The sequence below is a fragment of the Epinephelus fuscoguttatus genome, linkage group LG17 (genome assembly GCF_011397635.1).
Source record: "Epinephelus fuscoguttatus linkage group LG17, E.fuscoguttatus.final_Chr_v1".
Taxonomy (NCBI): domain Eukaryota; kingdom Metazoa; phylum Chordata; class Actinopteri; order Perciformes; family Serranidae; genus Epinephelus; species Epinephelus fuscoguttatus.
Genome location: NC_064768.1, coordinates 25,431,034 through 25,450,927, shown reverse-complemented (window position 1 = coordinate 25,450,927; position 19,894 = coordinate 25,431,034). Strand labels below are relative to the sequence as shown.

At 41.8% G+C, this 19,894-nt stretch overlaps 1 protein-coding gene across 1 annotated transcript in view; it reads left to right on the top strand.

Moving 5' to 3' along the window:
* The window catches only part of tinagl1 (tubulointerstitial nephritis antigen-like 1), a 30,849-nt gene extending 11,875 nt beyond the window's left edge, over positions 1–18,974 (top strand). Inside the window, exons 4-12 of the mRNA XM_049601832.1 lie at positions 2,902–2,994; positions 3,095–3,209; positions 6,183–6,309; positions 6,667–6,817; positions 6,946–7,132; positions 8,289–8,334; positions 9,287–9,410; positions 13,503–13,548; positions 14,760–18,974. Of these exons, the coding sequence (XP_049457789.1) occupies positions 2,902–2,994; positions 3,095–3,209; positions 6,183–6,309; positions 6,667–6,817; positions 6,946–7,132; positions 8,289–8,334; positions 9,287–9,410; positions 13,503–13,548; positions 14,760–14,927 (1,057 nt within the window). The 3' untranslated portion in view covers positions 14,928–18,974. The remainder of the gene's footprint in view (positions 1–2,901; positions 2,995–3,094; positions 3,210–6,182; positions 6,310–6,666; positions 6,818–6,945; positions 7,133–8,288; positions 8,335–9,286; positions 9,411–13,502; positions 13,549–14,759) is intronic.
* The last annotated feature ends 920 nt before the right edge of the window (positions 18,975–19,894 follow it).

The window sequence follows — 19,894 nt, the reverse complement described above, 5'->3', positions numbered from 1 at the left end:
GTGTTCAACCCAAACGGCAGAATAAATGTTGGCATTGTACATTTCTGCAAATCATGGACATCTTACATTTGTATACATGTCACCGATATGTTTCAATTTTAAATTTTATGTTTTCACAACACTGTCGTTGTCATGTGGTTAAGTTTAGGCACGAAAACCACTTGGTTAGGGGTGGGAAAACATCATGTTTTGGCTTAAAATGCCCAGTTTGGTTTGGTTGCTGCAAACATGACTCCACGCGTACAGAATTCCTGTTAAAATACTCAGTTTAGTCGCTACAGACACAGTTGGAATTGTCCCAAGCTCTCGTTAAAAATACCCGGTGTGGTTGCTACGAGCACAGTTGGAAATGTCCCTAACTTTTGTGAAAAAAAAAACGGCTTTTGTTGTTACAACCACAGCTGGAAATGTCCCAAACTCTCATTAAAAGTACCTGGTTTTGTTGGTCTTGAACACTGGTGTGCTGCTGTCTGCTGCTTGGCAGCCGTCTCACCTAGATGTAACACCATCCTCCCTCCTCCTGATGAGGAACTCAGCTCATATACTCGTAATCTGAACCCCGCTGCATGTATATCACACAAACATATGTTACATAATGGTGGTTTGCAGAGACGTATGATGCCCACACCTTAGTCTGGCGACTGGGCTGATGTGTCCCTGCTGAAGGGAGGAAGAGAAGGTCATTGTTTTTTCTTCAATTCAAAGCCATCAGACGTCAGACGGTCCTGGCCTTAACTCTGCCAGTGTCTGTGTGTCTGAGTGTCTGAGTGGGTGTGTGCTTGAACATTGTATTTGCCCATGTCTCAGAGACCCAGCAGGGAGGAGCGCAGTTTGAGAGTTGATACACACTCTGTGGGCTTCACTGTGACTAAAGGGGAATTTGGCCTCTTCATCATTGTGTGTGTGTGTGTGTGTGTGTGTGTGTGTGTGTGTGTTTGTTTAATGATCCTCCTGGGCAGGTTCCCCTCTCTGTAAACATGACGACTAATGTACAGTAGACTTTATGGTTGGAAGTCTATACACGCCTGTGTGGGAAACACCCCTCATTCTTTCTGCTGTCGCTCATTATAATATTCCCAAAATGGCGTCAGACCTTGCAGCTGTTATTTATGGTGACTTAGTAACTTCATTTAACCAGGTAGTCTCAGTGAGAGGGACCTGAGAATGGAAATATTTACAGTCAGGCAACAAAAAAACATCAAGAAATCTCCAAGGGAAATGAGAGAATCTTGCTTGAACCTATTTATTTAGAAAGCTACATAATAACATAATACCTGTATCTAGTCCTGCCAACCTTAATGTGTACATAAGGAGACCAACTCTGAGAGACAGAGAACAACAATGAGTAAGAAATATGTCTGTATTGATAGAGCAAACTGAAAGATTGCATTTAAATGCTGAATAGTTTGACACTTTACGAAACGTGTTTATTTGCTTTACTTCCAAGGGTTAGATGAGAAGATTGATGCCGTTTTCATGTCAGTAACTATGTGGCTGCAGCCAGTTATCTTAGCTTGGCATAAAGATTAAAACAAAATCGTGATTAAACAAATGAGATACGACCTGTTAATTAGTGAACTTTAGAAGTGCTGATTTGTACCTTTGGACAAATCCACGTTAGCTGGCAGAAAGTTTATTTTTCAAAATGTCAGATGACTCTTGCAAGAAATGACGGAATAATATGACATTAGAGGGTCTCAGGAATAGTTAAAACACAAAAGTTGACCCACCAGTGTTTTTATGTTTTGGAACAATCATGTATAAATCACTGTATTATCAGTGTAAATATTCTGCATTATTCTGTACCATCTTGATAGGATAATATACCATTTATAAGGGACAGGCCTCCATTTTGGTGTTGTTTTTTCCACACAGCTGCTTTTAGAAAATATACAGGATGGAATATGAACATAAATTAAGTCTTAAACAGTTAATCAGAAAGCTTAAGGGACTCTGGTGAAACTGAATATTTATCTGCAGCAAAATGTTTCTTGAAGTATCGCCCGAAGGTGAACTGAAGTCATATGTGTCATGACTCATCTGTATGAGTGACCTTTTGTTAAGTGCTTGTAATTTAGCCAAATGTTTCCATTCTATATTTTACTGCATTCACAGGGAAATATATTTTTTACTCCTACGTAGTTTTTTACAACTACGATTACTAGCATATAATTTTTAAACTAATGTGTTTATCCAAAATAATGAAGTATAATTAAAGATTTATTACAGTACACAGTAGTGTGTATATCAGAGGCTAACATTTTGAAATGGGCCAGTCCATAATGAATACTTCAACTTTTGATTCTTTAAGTATGTTTTGCTGATAATACTTTGAATGCAGAACTTTTACAGTGCTCTATGTTGTCATTAAAGAATCTTGATACTCACCCCACCACTGTTCACACACACACACACACACACACACACACACACACACACATGAACACACACACAGTGAGTCATCAAAAACTACACAGTGCAAGTTATTTTTGAACATCCCCAAAGTAAACAGCATCGTCATCATTAATATCCTGTTCTCTTATCTCTTCCGTCATCATCTTGAATTCTTTAGTCTCTCTCACTGCCTTTAAACTAAAAATGGATCTGCGCTCTGCAGCCTTAAAAGGCTGAATGTTTCCTGTGCCCTTTCCTTCTGCTTCTCACTCCCTACTTTCTTTTTATTTTCCCTTTTTTTTCCGCAGTTACTGACATTCATCTCTCAATTAATTTCTTATTTGGAATTCCTCTGAGCCTTTGCATATTTGTTCATGCCTCACAAGGTCTGTCTATTTTAGCTGTTGACTGCTTTTAGCATAAATATGGAAATTGGAACTATTTTCATGCAACTACAGCTGCTCATGCCTTTTAATGGTCTCATCTCTCTTTCTCTCTCCTCTGTAGTACATGTGGGACGACAGGACGCTGGGAGTGTGAGCAGAACGCCTGTCTGATGGATCCTGACATGATCCATGCCATCAACAGAGGAAACTACGGGTAAAAAACAGACACATTAACTAACATACGTGATGGTATTTAATGCTCTACAATAAGATCTTTATTATGCATGATCACAAACACATTCTCCTCCTATTAGGTGGAAGGCAGCCAACTACAGTCAGCTCTACGGCATGACTCTAGACGAGGGCATCCGGTTCCGCCTGGGCACACAGAGACCCTCCAGGACTATCATGAACATGAATGAGATCCAGGTACAGGACAGCCTTCATCCTTGAAAATGATTTTTGGGGTCGATAAGACAAAGACAAATGTAGACAGAGACACAGGTGGGTGGTCAAGTTCCTGAAGGCGCAGGTACAAAGTTCAGCAGTCATATTCTTTGCTTACATGCCTTTAAGCAAGTCATGAAAACCCTGCCATGCCCTGAGTTTTGTAACTGACCTTTGACCTCTGACCTGGCTTTTAAAAAGAGGCGTGCGAGAACTTATTTCCATACAGGGACTGGAGGAATATCACGTTACTTCTTGCTACTGGGTCAAACCACTTAAACCTCGGGTTTCCCCCTAAAAATTCCGCTTTAAGAAATATTTGCACTTTTTACACTTAAGTGTCACATAAATCACATATGGTACATTTGTCGTCCCCACTGAAGCTGCATGATGTCATGTTTTTATAGCTGCACCATTGCAGCAAGTGTGGATATTGATTGCTTCTGTATGATTTAAATACAGTGCATTTCGCCGTAATTCAGACATGTTGATTAGGGCTGTTCCACATACAAGTTTGTGGGCATTGAAGCTTCACTGTTGTGAGTAACTGAAGCTTTGAGAGGGCCTGATGTGGTGAGCTCATAATAGATTTATAACATACTAGTTTCCTTTAGCATATCTGGCGCTTGATTTTTGGGAGTCACCTTTGCAAATTCAAGGTTTTTTTTGACATCTTGCTAGCATGTCTGTGGGCCTATCAGGTGTGGTCAGACTGTCCCAGTTTCAGTAGTGAGATGAGAGCGAGTCTGAGTCACAAAACTGTCACAAAGTTTAAATGTCCTTGTCTAAGAAGAAACTCAAAAAAATTAATGTTGATGCATAATGAATAATCTTGGATAACTATTTCTTGATGAATGGGCTATTTTGGATTTTTGGGGTAATTATAAAAATGCATTTGAACCCTGATTTCGACATCGATTACCATGGCAACGATTGAAAGTTATAGGCTTCTCAGCATGTGGGTCAGCCCTTAACTTTAGATTTCAACATAAGTTTTGATCATTTTTGTATATTTGCAGTGGTGGAACCAACAGTGGGTCAGTTAAGCTAATTTTTTACATTTCAGTTTCCTACAATGAGATCTCTTTACTTTAATTATGTTTTTGGCCGTGGTCTGGAGACGATACTATTTATAAAACCAGGTTAGCAGCTGTTTAGAGAGGCAAATAATTGCATAGAAAACTAATTTATTTTCAGTTTATTAAAGGATTTCTTTCATTTGATCAACCATCAGTTTAAATAGCCTTTCTCCTGTAGGTCCTCTATATTGACTAATTTTAAGCCATGATTCTTAATCTCTTATTCTTAAAACATATTAATTAAAAACCTATATATAAATATAGTGTATGTACACCAGTCAAAAACAAGTGTGTGACACATGTAGGTGAGTGATGTGTGGATGATAGAGGAAGTTTTAGTGACAGGTGAGAACGCAGAGAAAAATTGAATTGTTACAGTTTTGTTGAGACTTCTCACTTCTTTAAAAGCTGCTGCACACTTCCTGTGAGTTGATGATTTGCGATACGCAGGTTTGAAACCTATTACAACAAGGGAGTGCTGATCAAAACGTTTCTTGCTTAATTATGGTGGCTTGTCGGTATGCAATGGCGTTGCCGTCTGGAACCTCAGCCCGCTCTGATCCGCTCAGTCTTTGTTTACATTGCACCCAGACAGATTACATAAGACGGAACCAAAACATCAGACAGAGAAGATGGAGGGGATAGTGGCTGCCTGGAGAATAAAGAGCAGACCTCCTCCTCAGTCTACACCTCCCCACCTCCATCCATCCCTCCATCCATCCATCCTCACTCCCTGCGCTTACCTCTCCCAGCATTCCACGACTCCTTCCACCCTAACAACCTCACAGCTCCCCCTCCTTCTTCCGCCGTCAGCGTGTCCCTACCTGTGCCAGGAACCACATCAGAGTCTCGCAGCCCATTCATAAATCTCTCTGTCCCTCTCTCCTTTCATGTCTGTCTGTACGCTCCCGTGTAAGGGATGGAAAATTCATGAATGAATTCAGACTTATTCTTGCCACCATTTTCCCTCTTTTATCACGCCTGTAGGTCAGGTGTTTGAGGTGTCTGTGCTTTTAGACTTTGACCTCCCACAACTACAAATCTCTGGCCAGGAGCACATTCCTTAGTTTTGTATCAGGTGGCCGTTTGTACTTTGAATACCTCACTATTAATCGGAGGAATGCAGTGCAGGCGGGCAGCCTCCTTGAGAGTGAGAGAAGGGAAGTCAGTTGTACAGAAGTGTGTGCCCTCATATCACACATAACTGGGAGATTAGGAGGGCATCCACCCTCGAGTGGAGACTAACACAATGAGTATGCTTGGCATCTGAGAAGCACCTGTGCGTGAATTTACGCTATCAGGAAAATATTTGCAATCCATCACAGACTTATCCTAATTAGGATTCATCATCACAGTGATACTGGTGTTTTGAATAGAGATGGATGCCTCCACAAAAGCCATGAGTTCAGTTGGTTCGAATGATGCATTCAGCATAACCAAATGGCCTCATGGTGTTACGGAAAGGACCGGAATCAAAGGTTGCTGTCTATTCTACAGCGCCAGAGATTGACACTGAGCCAAATGGTCCTAATCGCCTGTGAATACGTCCCTTCTAGTGGAGGTTTGATTAGCAGACTTATGTAATCTGCCCATGATCCAAACTTGTCGTACAAAGCCGTCCACAAGTATTTTAATTGCAGCTGTTGGTTTGTGGGCAAATAATTACTCTGCACTGCCTGACACTATACTTTCACAGAAGTCATCCCACTGCTGCAGCCTACTCTAAATCCTTGTTTACATTTTTGGGCTGTCACTTATGATAATAATAGTTTTTACTGAGAAACATGAATGTTTACTCAATGAGCGTTGCTCTGCGGGAGTGTAACTGTTATTGAGCTCTACTGACTTTACTCAACTCGCCTTTTCTCTCTGTCAGATGAACATGGATCCTCAGAGTGACCATCTGCCGCTCTATTTCAACTCAGCAGAGAAGTGGCCGGGAAAGATCCATGAGCCACTGGACCAGGGCAACTGTGCTGCATCCTGGGCTTTCTCAACTGCAGGTAGAGCAGGAACAGAATAAATGAAAGCTGGGAAATGTGGGATGTCATTATAAGACATACAGGAAAGACAGAAATAGAAGAATAAAAACAAAAGTTGAGCAACTTTTGACATATTTGAAAAAAAAGTCAAAAGAAATACACAGACACTGCAGCCTTGTTCCCAGTTTATAAAATGTGCTGCCTAGCAAAGGTCTTCCTAAAGTTTATAGCTGAAGTATGTCATCTTCTGTGCAGATGTTTGGGTGTTGCTTCTGATGATTGATTGACATTAGTTATCACATACTGTAGCTTCCTGAGGACACAAATTGTAACAATTTTGGTCTGACATTTTGTAATGTTTCCTCTCCTCTTCACCAGCTGTGGCATCAGACAGAATCTCCATCCAGTCTATGGGTCACATGACACCTCAGCTGTCCCCACAAAATCTCATCTCCTGTGACACACGCAACCAGGGAGGCTGTGCTGGGGGACGCATCGATGGAGCCTGGTGGTACCTCCGACGTAGAGGGTAAAGGCTCCATTTTATATGTACTGGAAACAAAAAAAGCAAAGCAACACACAGTAACTTTGGTGATTACTTGACGATGACACTCTAAAGATTTGGCTCATCTTCCCATCTCTCCTCTTCTCTCACAGAGTGGTGACAGAAGACTGTTATCCATACCGACCCCCGCAGGAAACACCAGCAGAGGTGGGCCGCTGTATGATGCAGAGTCGCTCGGTTGGCCGGGGGAAGAGGCAGGCCACACAACGTTGCCCCAACACACACAACTACCACAACGACATCTACCAGTCCACACCACCCTACAGGCTCTCATCCAATGTAAGCACTGCACAAACACAAGACATCCATCCAGGACGATATGTTCTTACATCTCCAGTAAACACTCCGCTTTAATGAGCTCACTGTACATTTTTTGGACCTTCTCATGCCACAGCAGGCTATAATCTCTTTCACATGTTTATTACAGTATGTGTTTTTGCAGACTTTCTTCATGCATACTTGACTCTGTTGTGAATGAACATGGGAATGTACAGGATTAAGTGCTCGACAGCACTCATCACTGAATCAATGACGAGCGGGAAGTTGTATTTTTACCTGCATGTTTGCCACTTTTAATGGTCCAGGCAGTTGGATTCAGGATTGAGAAAGTTGATTGAAATATTATACAGAATTAAATCAGTTTTGATTGTAGTTTGGTTTGAAATACACTGAGTATACAGGCCAGTAAGTGAATTAAACCGATCTACAGACTGCATATCATCATCCATAATCATTATCTACTGTCATTTCAAGACTCAAATGTGTATCTGTAATAAGATAATATTTACCTTCTAATATCAAATCACTCTACATGTCATCTATTCATGCTCAGCTGCAATAGGGAGCTGATTAAATTAAAATCTGTCAGCTGATATGAGAGCGTAGCAGCCAAAAGGTCTGACTGATTACACTGAGGAAACACAGATAAATAACTCTGCTGTGTACATTTATATGTGCATTCTCTACTTGGCTGACATTAAAGGCAAAATTACAAATTTAATTAAAAGGCTGGATGATCTAAACGTGTCCACTTCAAGAAGAAAGCACCTCTGCCCTTTCTTTTGAGCTCAAAGTATCATGTAACGTTCACTAAAACCATTTCCAGAAGCCGTCTCTGCATGCAGCTGCGTGCATCTCCGTCAACCACTGAGCTGCAGCCGACATGTGGTTTTATCAGCCTGCATCTATCATTGCTAAATGACGGCTAATGCCTCTCAAAATCATTACTGCCTGTTGTTTCTGTCTCCCGATGGCCTGTGAAGTCAATAAGCCAGGCATTAAGGCCAAGGGGCCCTGTTGGATTCAATCTTGTTATCTGACTTTTAACATCCAGGGGGGTTGTTTTCATCCTCTCCATTTCACTGACATGTAATGATCTTCCTGTCTGTCTCTCTCTCCTCTGCCTATAAATCGCTCCTTCTATCGTCTCACTCAGGAAAAGGAGATCATGAAGGAGATCATGGATAATGGCCCCGTGCAAGGTAAGGTGAACTTGTACATAATATCTTAGTGTCAACATTTGCTCCCAAGTGAGCGCTGCTTTTTTAAAAATCGAAACAACACCACACTCCCAAGGGACCCACAAATCTAAGCACATGCACCGTGAAGCCTCGTGTTAGGTGTCTGACCTCAGATGAGGTCATGTTTGACCTTGTCATCGTGATGGTTTTGTCCTGGGTTTTAACTTTGACCCAGAGTCACCTGGTCAAAAATCATGGGCCTTTATGTCAGTGTGGTGGAAGTGACTTTCCTTTAGCTCGCCTCACTGTCTGGTGCCCATCTGGACCTTTGTCAAGTACACATGAATAGATGAGTCACGTGTAGGTGTGCGTGTGTGTGTGAGTGTGTGTGTGTGATTCTCTGAGCCAGCATCTTGTTTTATTGTTAAGCAGGAAAACTTACTGGCCTTATGCCAAGTTCCCTTTTTGCCTTTGAGTTTCTCTTTGACACAAAAGTGTAGAGGTGTGTGTGTGGACTCATGAACTCATGCATTGTATGTCAGTGGAAGTTGTTTATGAGAGCGGAGGTCAACACACTGTTCTCTTGTGGAGAATACTGGATTAAGTGCAGGTAGTCCCCCGAAAGAGTGAATTTCTCACATCCGGAGAGTTTTCCCATTGAACTGGAATAAGAAAGTCACATGGAGTTCAGCTCAAAAACACACACACACACACACACACACACACACACACACACACACACACACACACACACACACACACACTGCTGCCCTGTCTGATGTCTGGGTGTGTGTGTCTCAGGGGGGAAATTGGAATTTGTTTGGTGAAATTAGGTAATTACTTTTAGATTAATTGTTGTTTGAATAAGATTTTTATCTCTCCCTCCCATAATAGGTTCTGCAGCTTGAATAGTCATATCGCGTGTGTGTGTTATATCCACCTACTAATTCTCCCTGCTTGTTTGTTCTTGCAGCGATTATGGAGGTCCACGAGGACTTCTTTGTCTATAAAAGTGGAATCTACAAACACACTGACGTCAGTTTCACCAAACCTTCACAGTACCGCAAACACGGCACACACTCGATCAGGATCATTGGGTGAGTTACCAGTTTACAGTAACAGTGCACAACATTTAATAACAACCCTTTTCCCATTGTCTTATGAAACAACAGCATTTTAAGGCCCAGACACATCAAACCAACATCAAAGACGTAGTTGCAACAAAGACCGACTGTTGCGTCGCCTCATGTTGCCTGTGTCTCAGGCAAAAAGTTGCACTTGAACACAACGCAAAGATCACAGCTAATGGCCAACTAGCACATACATTCCACGTCTGCGTGAAAAGAAATTACTCTCCATACCAGCAAGTGACGGTAGTAACATCACAACCCGATGTTAAAGAACAAAGGACACCATGTGCTAAAGCGCTCAATGGCTAAAAAAAATCTTACCTAATATAACAAGTTTGTTTCAATCTCACGCCCTCTTGACTTTAGTCATTTGTTTACATTCCTCACTTCCTTTTTCTCTTCTACTGCGCTGAGTTGAACTGCCAATCAGTTTGATTTCTCAGCAACAGGCTCCGCTGTCTCTATTGTCGATTCAACATTCTGAATCGGCCAACAAAAAGCAGACAAGGGCCAACTAGTGCCAACAGGATGGGACACACTGCCAAAACTAGGGTGACAGACACTAACCGACAGCCAGACCTTGATCAATGTCTGACCGTCGGCTTGGTGTGTCAGGCTCTTGCTCTCACAGCATGGCCCTAAGAAGAGGTTTTACTCTGTGCACAAACCCGTTTAGACTCAACATAAACACCTTTGAGATTGTGCTAGGATTTCATGCCTTTTGATGATGAAAGCTTTTGTTCAGTTTGAGTTATTGACGGGAAAACCACGTGCAACGTTCCGCAAACTTGATTGAATGGGTTCTGGACAAAAACATTTACCCTCCTTCCTCCCGATCCGAGTCCTTGTATGTCTGGTTTCACTGTTGCTACATGCTCAACAGATGCCATTTCAGCAGAAAAAGGGTTTATTAGGGATGAATCAGATTTGAATTGAATAGCTGCTGGTATCAGATTTGATACAAAGCCTCACCTGCACGTGTGTTTGCACACAGCTAAGAGCATACGTGCCGACAAGCCCCCCACTCCCAGTCTGTTGCTCTTGGAGACACACCTTGGCTCCACTCCTCCGTCTGCCCCAGACGAGGCCTCCCCCTCCTTCTTCCTCTATCTAGCAACTACAACGACCACAAATATGCAGGCGGGCAGACGGCTGACACACCTGGATTACCTGCCCCCACCCACCTGTCTCTCGTTATTCCCCCCCTTGCTTTCTTGCTATCTCTCTGTGATGTCTCCATCATCACTCCTCAGCCGGCCATCTGACTCACTGACCGCCCCACTTCCTCTTCTTTCTCTCCTCTCCATACCCAAGCCAAAACACTCTTGTTATCGTTTAGACTACCTGCAGACAGACAGGTAGTTCACTGCTGTTTTTATGTGTTGTCTGGAGGGCAGTGAGAGGCTTCAGTCTGTAAAAAGTCACATTCCTCTCACTTGTAAATATCTGGCAAGGGGTCCTCCAGCTGGTTTTGAAGTGTGTCTGTAATGACAGTGATACGTTGCAGTGCACTAGTCTCACTTTCCAAATTATAAAAATGAGCAGCTCCCTCGTAATGGGTGTCTAATGAGGGCTGAGGAATGTGTATTTGAGAGCATCTGACTGTATCGTAGTACCTCAGCATCTGAGCTCATCCCTAAACATCCTAGACATACAGTAGTATCTCAGCGCTGTGATAAAAGCAGTCTCTCTGCTTTTATCTGATTGGCCACTGGTGCAGACAAAACACAACCCATATACAAGCAGCTTTTTATGTCCCTTTAATGGGCATGTCTTGGATGTATATTTTATTTTTTCAGATCAGATGGCGGGTTTAGGCATGTGTGTGACAAACACTCAGCCTCCAACCTGTACTTAGCTTGTTTGAACAACATCCTTCATACAGTAAGCATGAGCTGCTCTGTGCTCCCCTTATGGAAAACTGGATGCACAGGTCTCTCTTACAGACTCTTACAGTACTCTTTTTCACCAACATGGAACTGCTTATGGTACCTGCACCTAATTTTGAACCATTCAGAGCATTTCAGCCAAAAATAAATTGGTTCAGAACTCAAAATTTTGGTTCTCAGCTGAAACCAAAAAACAGTGACGACATCAGTGGCTGTGTCGGTTGGAAAGAGAGGATGGAGAAGTCAAATGACGAAATAGGAGGGAAAAAAATGGAGCATGCAGTGGTCTCATTAAGAGTGGGTCAATCATTCGCAAGGAATCAATGTAATCCGTGATTTTGCTGCTACTGTTAACTTGCATTGTGCATTGTGCAACACCCTACGTTGGTGACACATTTTTGATTACAATAGTTGCATGCAAACAAGTGGAGATGGTTTGTTCGCTAGATAGCGCCAAGGTTCAAAGAATCTTGAATGAAACAGAACCAACAAGAACCAGAGCTGATCTGGTGGAATAAGAGTATCTGTGGACTGTAGTTGCATCGCCACAGTCTCAGTTTGTCAGTGAACTGTGGAGGTATGCAGGATGTGAGATGATGCTGAGGATGTGGATTCCCAACTTCCCTGAATGCCTCCTGCTCTTTGGCACCTTCTACTGACTCCTCAGCGCTCACTGAGCTAGTGGATGTGGATGTACCAGCGACATCTGGGTTTTGGGGCGGATGGAGTGAAACGAAGAGAGGCGGGGGTTACATAGTGTTTTGAGCTCCAACCTGCCAGCCACAGGCATCAGTGTGTTTACATAGGCCAAATCCCATAGCGGTGCGTTCCTTTAAGCCCAGGGCCTGGGAAAGTTTGTGGAAAGAGCATTGAGGTCCACTGTGGTGGAAAGGGCATTGTCTGGGCCGCTGATCCTGACTGCACCGGACAGAGAGAGGGGGATCAAACCTCGGAGAAGAGGTCAGGGGTGGGCTGAGGGGCGTTGGGGAAGGGCGGGGCACATGGGCACAGCGGTATGCCCATCATTGTCCCGGAGTGAGCAAGTGAGCTGATTGGAGGCCAGATAAGAGATCAGCAGTGGTCTGATCCTGTCTGGCTCTGTCCATACCAATAAATATGCAGGCAGGCAGGCATGCATATGGGATCACACACACACACACACACACACACACACACACACACTTATGCAGGTGTGAATGTGCCCTCAGTCACAAACACGAATCCCATCCGTCCAGCCTGTTTCAGATTGTAGTTGTTTACACAGCTGTTTTTAACGTGTCTGCTTCTTTTCGATGTGACATCTGACTCCAGTCGCGGGCTAATAAAGACACACGCTGATAGAAGCTTGGCACTATCTGCCAGTGTTGTGGTGGCAGGCTACTGAGTTGGCAGAGTCTGAGACCAGCCACTCTATTTCCCAGCATTCCTTTCCCTCATAAAAGATAACAAGCGATTGGGCACCGGGAGTCTCTTGGGAAACGAAAGGCCTGGAGTGCAAAAACAGGATGGGAATTGGCTTTGGGAGAATGTTTTGATCATGACAAGCAGAAACGGCGGGCGTCTAAAAGTTGGCAGTGGCTAAGCTAAGACCAAAGCGCAAGACATGATGGGAATTTATGGGCCTTTGCCAATGTTTCCTGAGAACAAAGTTGCTGGCGAGGACAGAGGGTAAAGATAGGTCTCTAAGTTCAGACCTGCACGTGTATATTTGTGCATTTTATGTGTTGTTGTCTGTGACAGGATTGAGTTGGTGTTCACTTCCTCATAACCTACCCTCTCCTTCCTGTTTCATGTCTGGAGTACGGAAATGGCAGAGGAAAAGGGGAACTCCTTGTTCTTTGGATTGGAATGATGTAGGAGTGAAACTAGGCGGTGTCCAGCCATAAATACTTTGTTTTCAGGATGTTGTTATTAACAAGATGAAAGTTTTTTCCCCCTTCTTGAACACTACCTATACCTCTTCCTGCTTTTCTTCATCAAATAATGCCAAACGTGTTTTAGGTGAGCACATTCCTGAGAAGTGTTTACACCTGACATGTTTGTTGGATGGCATCCTTTAAAAATAGCATTTCAACTCTGGCACAGCTGATATGTCTATTTAAAGATATTTTGTTGTCCTGTTGTTTGGCTCTTCACTTTGAGTAACCATCCTCTCTGTTTTGTGTGCCAGGTGGGGAGAGGAGAGAAACTTTGATGGGACATCAAAAAAATATTGGGTAAGTTGTTTCAGTGTGCAAAACAAACCCAACCAGATTTTAGCCAGTAACTGTCTTGAACACTGTGCTTTATCTAATGAATAAATTCACATTTTAAAGGGAGTGTTTCATAGTTTCGTTAATAGGGATGGGGTGATATTGATTTTTTGTGCATTGCAATGAAGAACACTGAATTTTACCTAACGGGATAATCATGAATATTGTGTCCAGCAGTACCCAAAGGGACTGCTGGGCGACCAACAGTCAGTGTTCTCATGGTTACAGAATTCCTGGAAACAGTTTTGAATATACATTGTTTACAAAAATATGTTCATAAAAATCCCCAAACATGCCTTAACGTTACGTGAAATACTTTCCTCGTATCACCAATTTAAAATCCAGTGCTGCGCTGTGTGACTGTTGAAGCGTCACTAGTGTCATGTGACACGCATAGACCATACCAGAGTGTCATCACATCATCGACAAGGTCACACACCCTTTTGTGGGAAAGAAACATCCTGTCACATCAGGAGAGAAGCAGGAAAAAGCTGAAAAACTGTTGCACAAAGGATCAACCCATGCTTTCACACTGCACTTTGAGGCACATGACATTCTGAATATTCACTGTCAGTGAGGTAAATGGATGAATGATGCTTGAGTTAGTACTGATGGATAGCTAAGGTTAGCTTTAGCGGGAGGCTGCTGCGGTGAGTCACAGTCATACACTACAGCTTCATCTGACTGTCGTCTCCAACTAAATCTCAGCCTGTAGTTCAAACAGTTGTCTATTAATGGGTTTGTTATTTGCAAACAACACTGTGCTTGTGATTCCTGGTGATTCAATCACATATACATATTTAAAATTACTTAAATAAAGTCAGGAAAAGGGGTTGAATATGGAAACGTTATGGAAAATTTTTTAAAAATGTATTGGGTTGTACTCCATATGCACCAACCTCAAAGAATAACAATATTAGTTTCTTAACAAAATGTAAGGTAAAGTAAATCCAGTATATTTTAGTGCCATTTTTAGAGTTTTAAGCATATCTTTATGATTATGGGAATGGTATCGTGAATTGCAATTATTTTGGCCAGGATAATCGAGACATGAAATTTTCATACTGTCCCATGCCTTGTTTCCATTGAATGAATATAACCAGGTCCTATGTATGCATTCTCAAATTAAATTCTGCCCTTATTAATACTAAGTTTGACTTTGCTTTTCCTCTCAGATTGCTGCCAACTCCTGGGGGAAGAACTGGGGAGAAAACGGCTACTTCCGTATCGCCCGCGGGGACAACGAGTGTGAGATTGAAACATTTGTGATTGGTGTGTGGGGCAGGATCACGATGGAGGACATGCACAACCACCATCACCACCATCGTCGCCGTCACATTTAGAGACACAACAGATGTTTAAACTCCACAGAGACCTTTGTTTTTAATCCCACCTATAGATGGTTTTTACCCCCCTGCCCCCCGAGGAGAACCACACACAAGAGTCTCAGCACATCCCCTTATCCATCAAGCTGGCTGGGACAGCCGCAAAATCAACCCCAGAGCCTGTCAACCCTCTTTTTCAATACAACCTCCCTTCTCCTCCACCTTTGCCCCTTTTAAGAGAACAACCCTCCTCGCTGTCCGTTTAACTCAAGGTTTATGGCACCAAAAACAACTCAAACTAAGCTAAAGCTGTTTTACATCGCCTTACATTCAGGCACCTCAGGTACCTACTCATCCAAAGACCACACTTCCCAGATTCCTCAGAGTAGCATCTGGTGAAACACGTTCATGTCAAAGTTGGGTGGTGACAGAAAGAGAAGCTCAAACCGATCTTTTTATTCTTCTCCGTGCTTCTTTGTCAACCCAAACCTTTAGTCTTTTCTAAATCCAGACAAACACAATTTCAGAGGGGCAGCTTGGAAGAGAGGAAATCCGAGAGCCAGATTATCAGACATCAGTCCTTTTCAGAGAGACACACCCAGCCAATGTGTGTAACACGATAATATATCATAGATGACCTTACTGACATTTACCTGTCAGCTATAGGGAGGCACAGTTCGGGCCATTCCCTCAGTTTCAGAGAGGACACTTGTACAGAGTTAGTAGCTGCAGGCAGAAGAGTTTCTCACACATTCCAGTAAAAAGCGTAGAATCAGACACTGGAGACTCTTGTTGATGTGACGTATAAGATTACAAGAACTCTGATTTGGGATTTTTAGGAGGATTTACACTGCCATCGACAATGATCAACCTTAAAAATGGCTCCCAACACAAAAGCTAAACCTTCTTCTACATGTCTAAACAGTGTCAGCACATCAAATTCAACATGCATCATTTGAACAATGATAAACATATAAATAACAACCGTGCTGCCATTTTTAACCCCACCATCTGATTGAAAAGATAAAACTCTGATGCATTCTCTGAAAGATTGTAATGCCTTAAAGAAACAGAGTTGTTTTGACCACTGAGAGTTTTTATGAATAGTAGTCTTAATTTGCTCTGTTCTGTGTACACTGATACAATTTGAGATAAAGAAGTTATTTTTTTGTTTCAGTTATATTGTGAAGATTTATTTTACTACTTGTTTTACAATGTACTGTATGTAGTAACTTTCATAACACACTCATCACTCAGTTGCTTTTCCTGCTTGTGCTTCTACATAGTTGTAAGTGTTTGACCACAGTGAGGAGGATGAGGTGGGGATGCTGCTGCTAAAGTCCAGTCTGTGCTACAGTATTTGACTGCAGAGTCTGTAGTTTGATGCATTTCTTGTGTAATAAATGTGTAAAAGCCACTTCTAACTAATGCAGAAAGCCACACAGTTTGCAGATGAGCTCTTTGGTTTAATGTTCTCACTTTAATTTTTATTGTTTTCTGCTAGAAAACTTTAACATGTTGCGACTTATCAGCCATGTGCCTCTCTGTGCTGCACCGCTTTATGATGTCTTTATTTCAACCGATTGCGGGCTGATTGAGGGATTTTCAGATCTTTGTGGAGCACAGCCTCACTTGAAAAGGAAAGCATGGAGTATTATTACCACTTACCTTAAATTACATCCTGGTGTGCTTCAGCTGTAACTTCAAACGGCTTTTTCTTTATCTATATCATCGTGTCTTGTGATCTTTAAGGTCCATCTCCGTCAGGCATGTATAAGCAGATAAAAAGCAAAGAGAAATGGCTGGATGGACAGGCAGTGTGTAATGTGGTGGATAGATAAGTGGTTATTGCATGTTTCTCATGCAATGTGACTCTTTGCTTTCATTCTGAAGTGAGCGTGGGCAGGGGAAGGTGAAGAGTGGCCCGTCAACATGAGATGCACGACAGGTTTACAATAAACAACACCAAGGACAATGTGAAACTGAGCTCTTTGGCCTGCAGAGTGATTATCACAATCCTCTGTCAGGAGAAAGAAGGAGGTTCTTCTTTTATATATTTTCATCTGTGGGCATGTTGCTATAACTCCTTTACAAGAGAGAAAAAGATCAATGGACAAAACTGAAGTTGCGAGATTGATTAACGTTGCTATTGTGCAGTCCTCAGTGAAAGTGCACAGATTTGTTTGTTTGTGTCAATACAATTTATTCTCACCAGGAATTGGGAAGCTTTTAATATTGATTCTTAGGAAATATGTCATAACCCTCTCAAGAGCAGCGACAGTGTGAGATGCACAAGTTCAGGTAGCGTATCCTCATACAACGGTTCGTATGACATCTAACGATTTACACCTTATTTCCACGTGTATGCGAGTCCACCTGAAGTCTGTTCATTCCTATGAGAACCTGCGTGATCTCCGATGTGTTTGCGAAACTCCTTCTTCCATTTGTTTTTTTGGTGTGGAATTTGCCTCGTGTACACATGGACAGATACACTGTGCCACAGGAAGTTCACATGAAAACAAATTTATTTATACTTTTTTTCTTAAATGAAAAATTCGATAGCATTTTTAGCTAGCTGTTATTGGTAGCATGCTAGCTGTGTAACATATAGAGTTCCCGCATAGTGGATCATGCGTATTTTAAGAAAGACACAAAACTTTAAGACAAAATTGGCTACACACCTGACAGGCCAACCTTCTTACATATTCGTTGCGAGGCATTTTTGGTCCTGGTTTTGTTTCTGTGATGCTCCATGTGCATATTCCACAAGATTGGACAATGAAAAATACTCAAAATTAAATTTCCAAGCGTTCCAATCCATCCTTAAAGAGATGCAATTCCTTGTGTGAACACTAGGTGCACATACTATATGGAAATAAGGACATTTAAAACCATGTGGAAATGAAGCGTTAGTGCCCCAGGAATGACGTTAACATAAATTTTTGTACTTTACGTAAAGTTAGGTTAGGTTCAGGAAAAGAAACATGGTGACGACGTGCCTTAAAATAAGTCAAAGTTCACTTGGTGTCACCCGGTTCTCAACACCAGTCTCCTGTGGGAATGTCCCGTGTTTTGTGACCACCCCAGCTTGCCTCTTTATGCACATGGGATAAGTTTTCTGTGTAGGCTTTCTCTCAAAAGCCTGTTCTGACAGAAATCTGTTTACTTTAACCCAAACCGCAACTTTTTTCCTCACCTTAATCAAGAAATCTTTCTGCTAAAAAAGCCCTCTTGGAAAACTTCTCCCAGTAGCCCTTTTTACAGGGACTACTTCTTTATTTAGTCCAGTCAGTGTGTTGGTCATGTGATCACAGCCCTCTCAAATATGTGGGTTATACATGAATTACTGACTCATAACTAGGTGGAATATATACGAATTTTGGTGCTTTACTTTTTGAAGGTATATGTAAAAACAGTGCATGAGAACAGCCTGATTCAGGTCACAGACTGAATGAACTGGTGTGTATCAGTGGCCTGAGAAAAACAGTTTCCATGCAGAGGGGAGTATTAGAATCTGACCAAAGCTAGATGAGGTATTTTATTGTCAGTGTCCATTTATTTTGCTGTTTGATTAACAGCCATTAAGATTCACTGTTACCTGGACCTAAATGTTACATATGACACTGAATATTTATAGAAAAGAGGGGTAAAAAATGTTCATGAGGAACACGATATGTGCCATGTTAATTATAACTTTGAGAGTTACATTTCAATGGGACCAAGAATAACTATAACGATATTCTGCAAAACCCAAGTCTATTCCGTAGAACTCGATCTTACTTTCAGCAACAGTTTTCTCCGACTTCACAACCTCTCCTCCAAAAAACAAAAACAGGAGCTGCAGCAGACATCCACTCAGAAGTTGTGTATTTTATGTAAAATGACTCACTCCATATTCACTGATGTGTAGACTTTATTTATGACAAGATGTGTAAATTATATACTTTTATTTCTTGTTTTCCTGTGCAATGTTTTATTATCTCTCTGTCTCTTGTATTGTGTGCACTAAATGCAATACCACGTTCGTGTTCACTTGTGCAGCACAATAAAGTCTTTCCAAAACCACGCGGTCTCGTTGTGAACACTTGCACCTGTTTGTATCGTATCCTTGAAGTATTTAAATAAAGTGATATTATCAGGGGGAAAAATGTGTTATTTAGTCTGCATGTATGAAGGTTAGATGGTTGAGAAGGTGTGTGATTTTTAGGAACATCAGGGATCAGTGAGCCACAATGGGAGGGACTGGGTACAGGGTGTTCAGGGGGAAGCTCCATGGGATGAGGCCGGGTGGGATGAGGACAGTTTTTATAAGATCCTGCTGTGTCAGCATACTCTTCCATCACTGAGAGCAATAACTCTGACCATCAGTCAGTGGGAGACACAGCCCAAGAGTGCGCATAATCCATCATAATATCAGAATCTAAACAATTAGAATAAAAAAAATTAAGAACATACAAGCTCTTAATCTTATCACTGACCTAATTAGAAACCAAAGATCCACACAGATAGGTCAGCAGATTCAAAATACTCAGACTGTACTGTACAAACTTTGATGATGTAAATATCTATTTTTTCGTCATAATGTGGCACAAAAAATATTGTGGCATACAGATGATCAAAAATCATAATGGTTGTTTAATTTTGATGCGTCTAAGTTTGTGAGCTTTATCACAAAAACCAAGAACAGAATGTATATTTAATAAGTGTTGGATGTTTTTGTGTGTGATTTATGAGCTTAGACGATGAGGAAGAGCTGATTGTGAAATGTGTCCCAGTTGGTTTTCTAGATCATGTCAGATTCATGGACTTTTTATTTTGTGTATTGAAGTGTATAGGCAGCATTGTGGATCTGGCTTCAGTGAGTTTGTCATGTAAAAGAAAGTCTGGCTTCGCGTAGTCGTACAGTATGAATGACTATGACAAAAATAATAATGCACAGACTAACTGACTTGTGACAATTTACATTGTCTCTTATCTATTTTCTT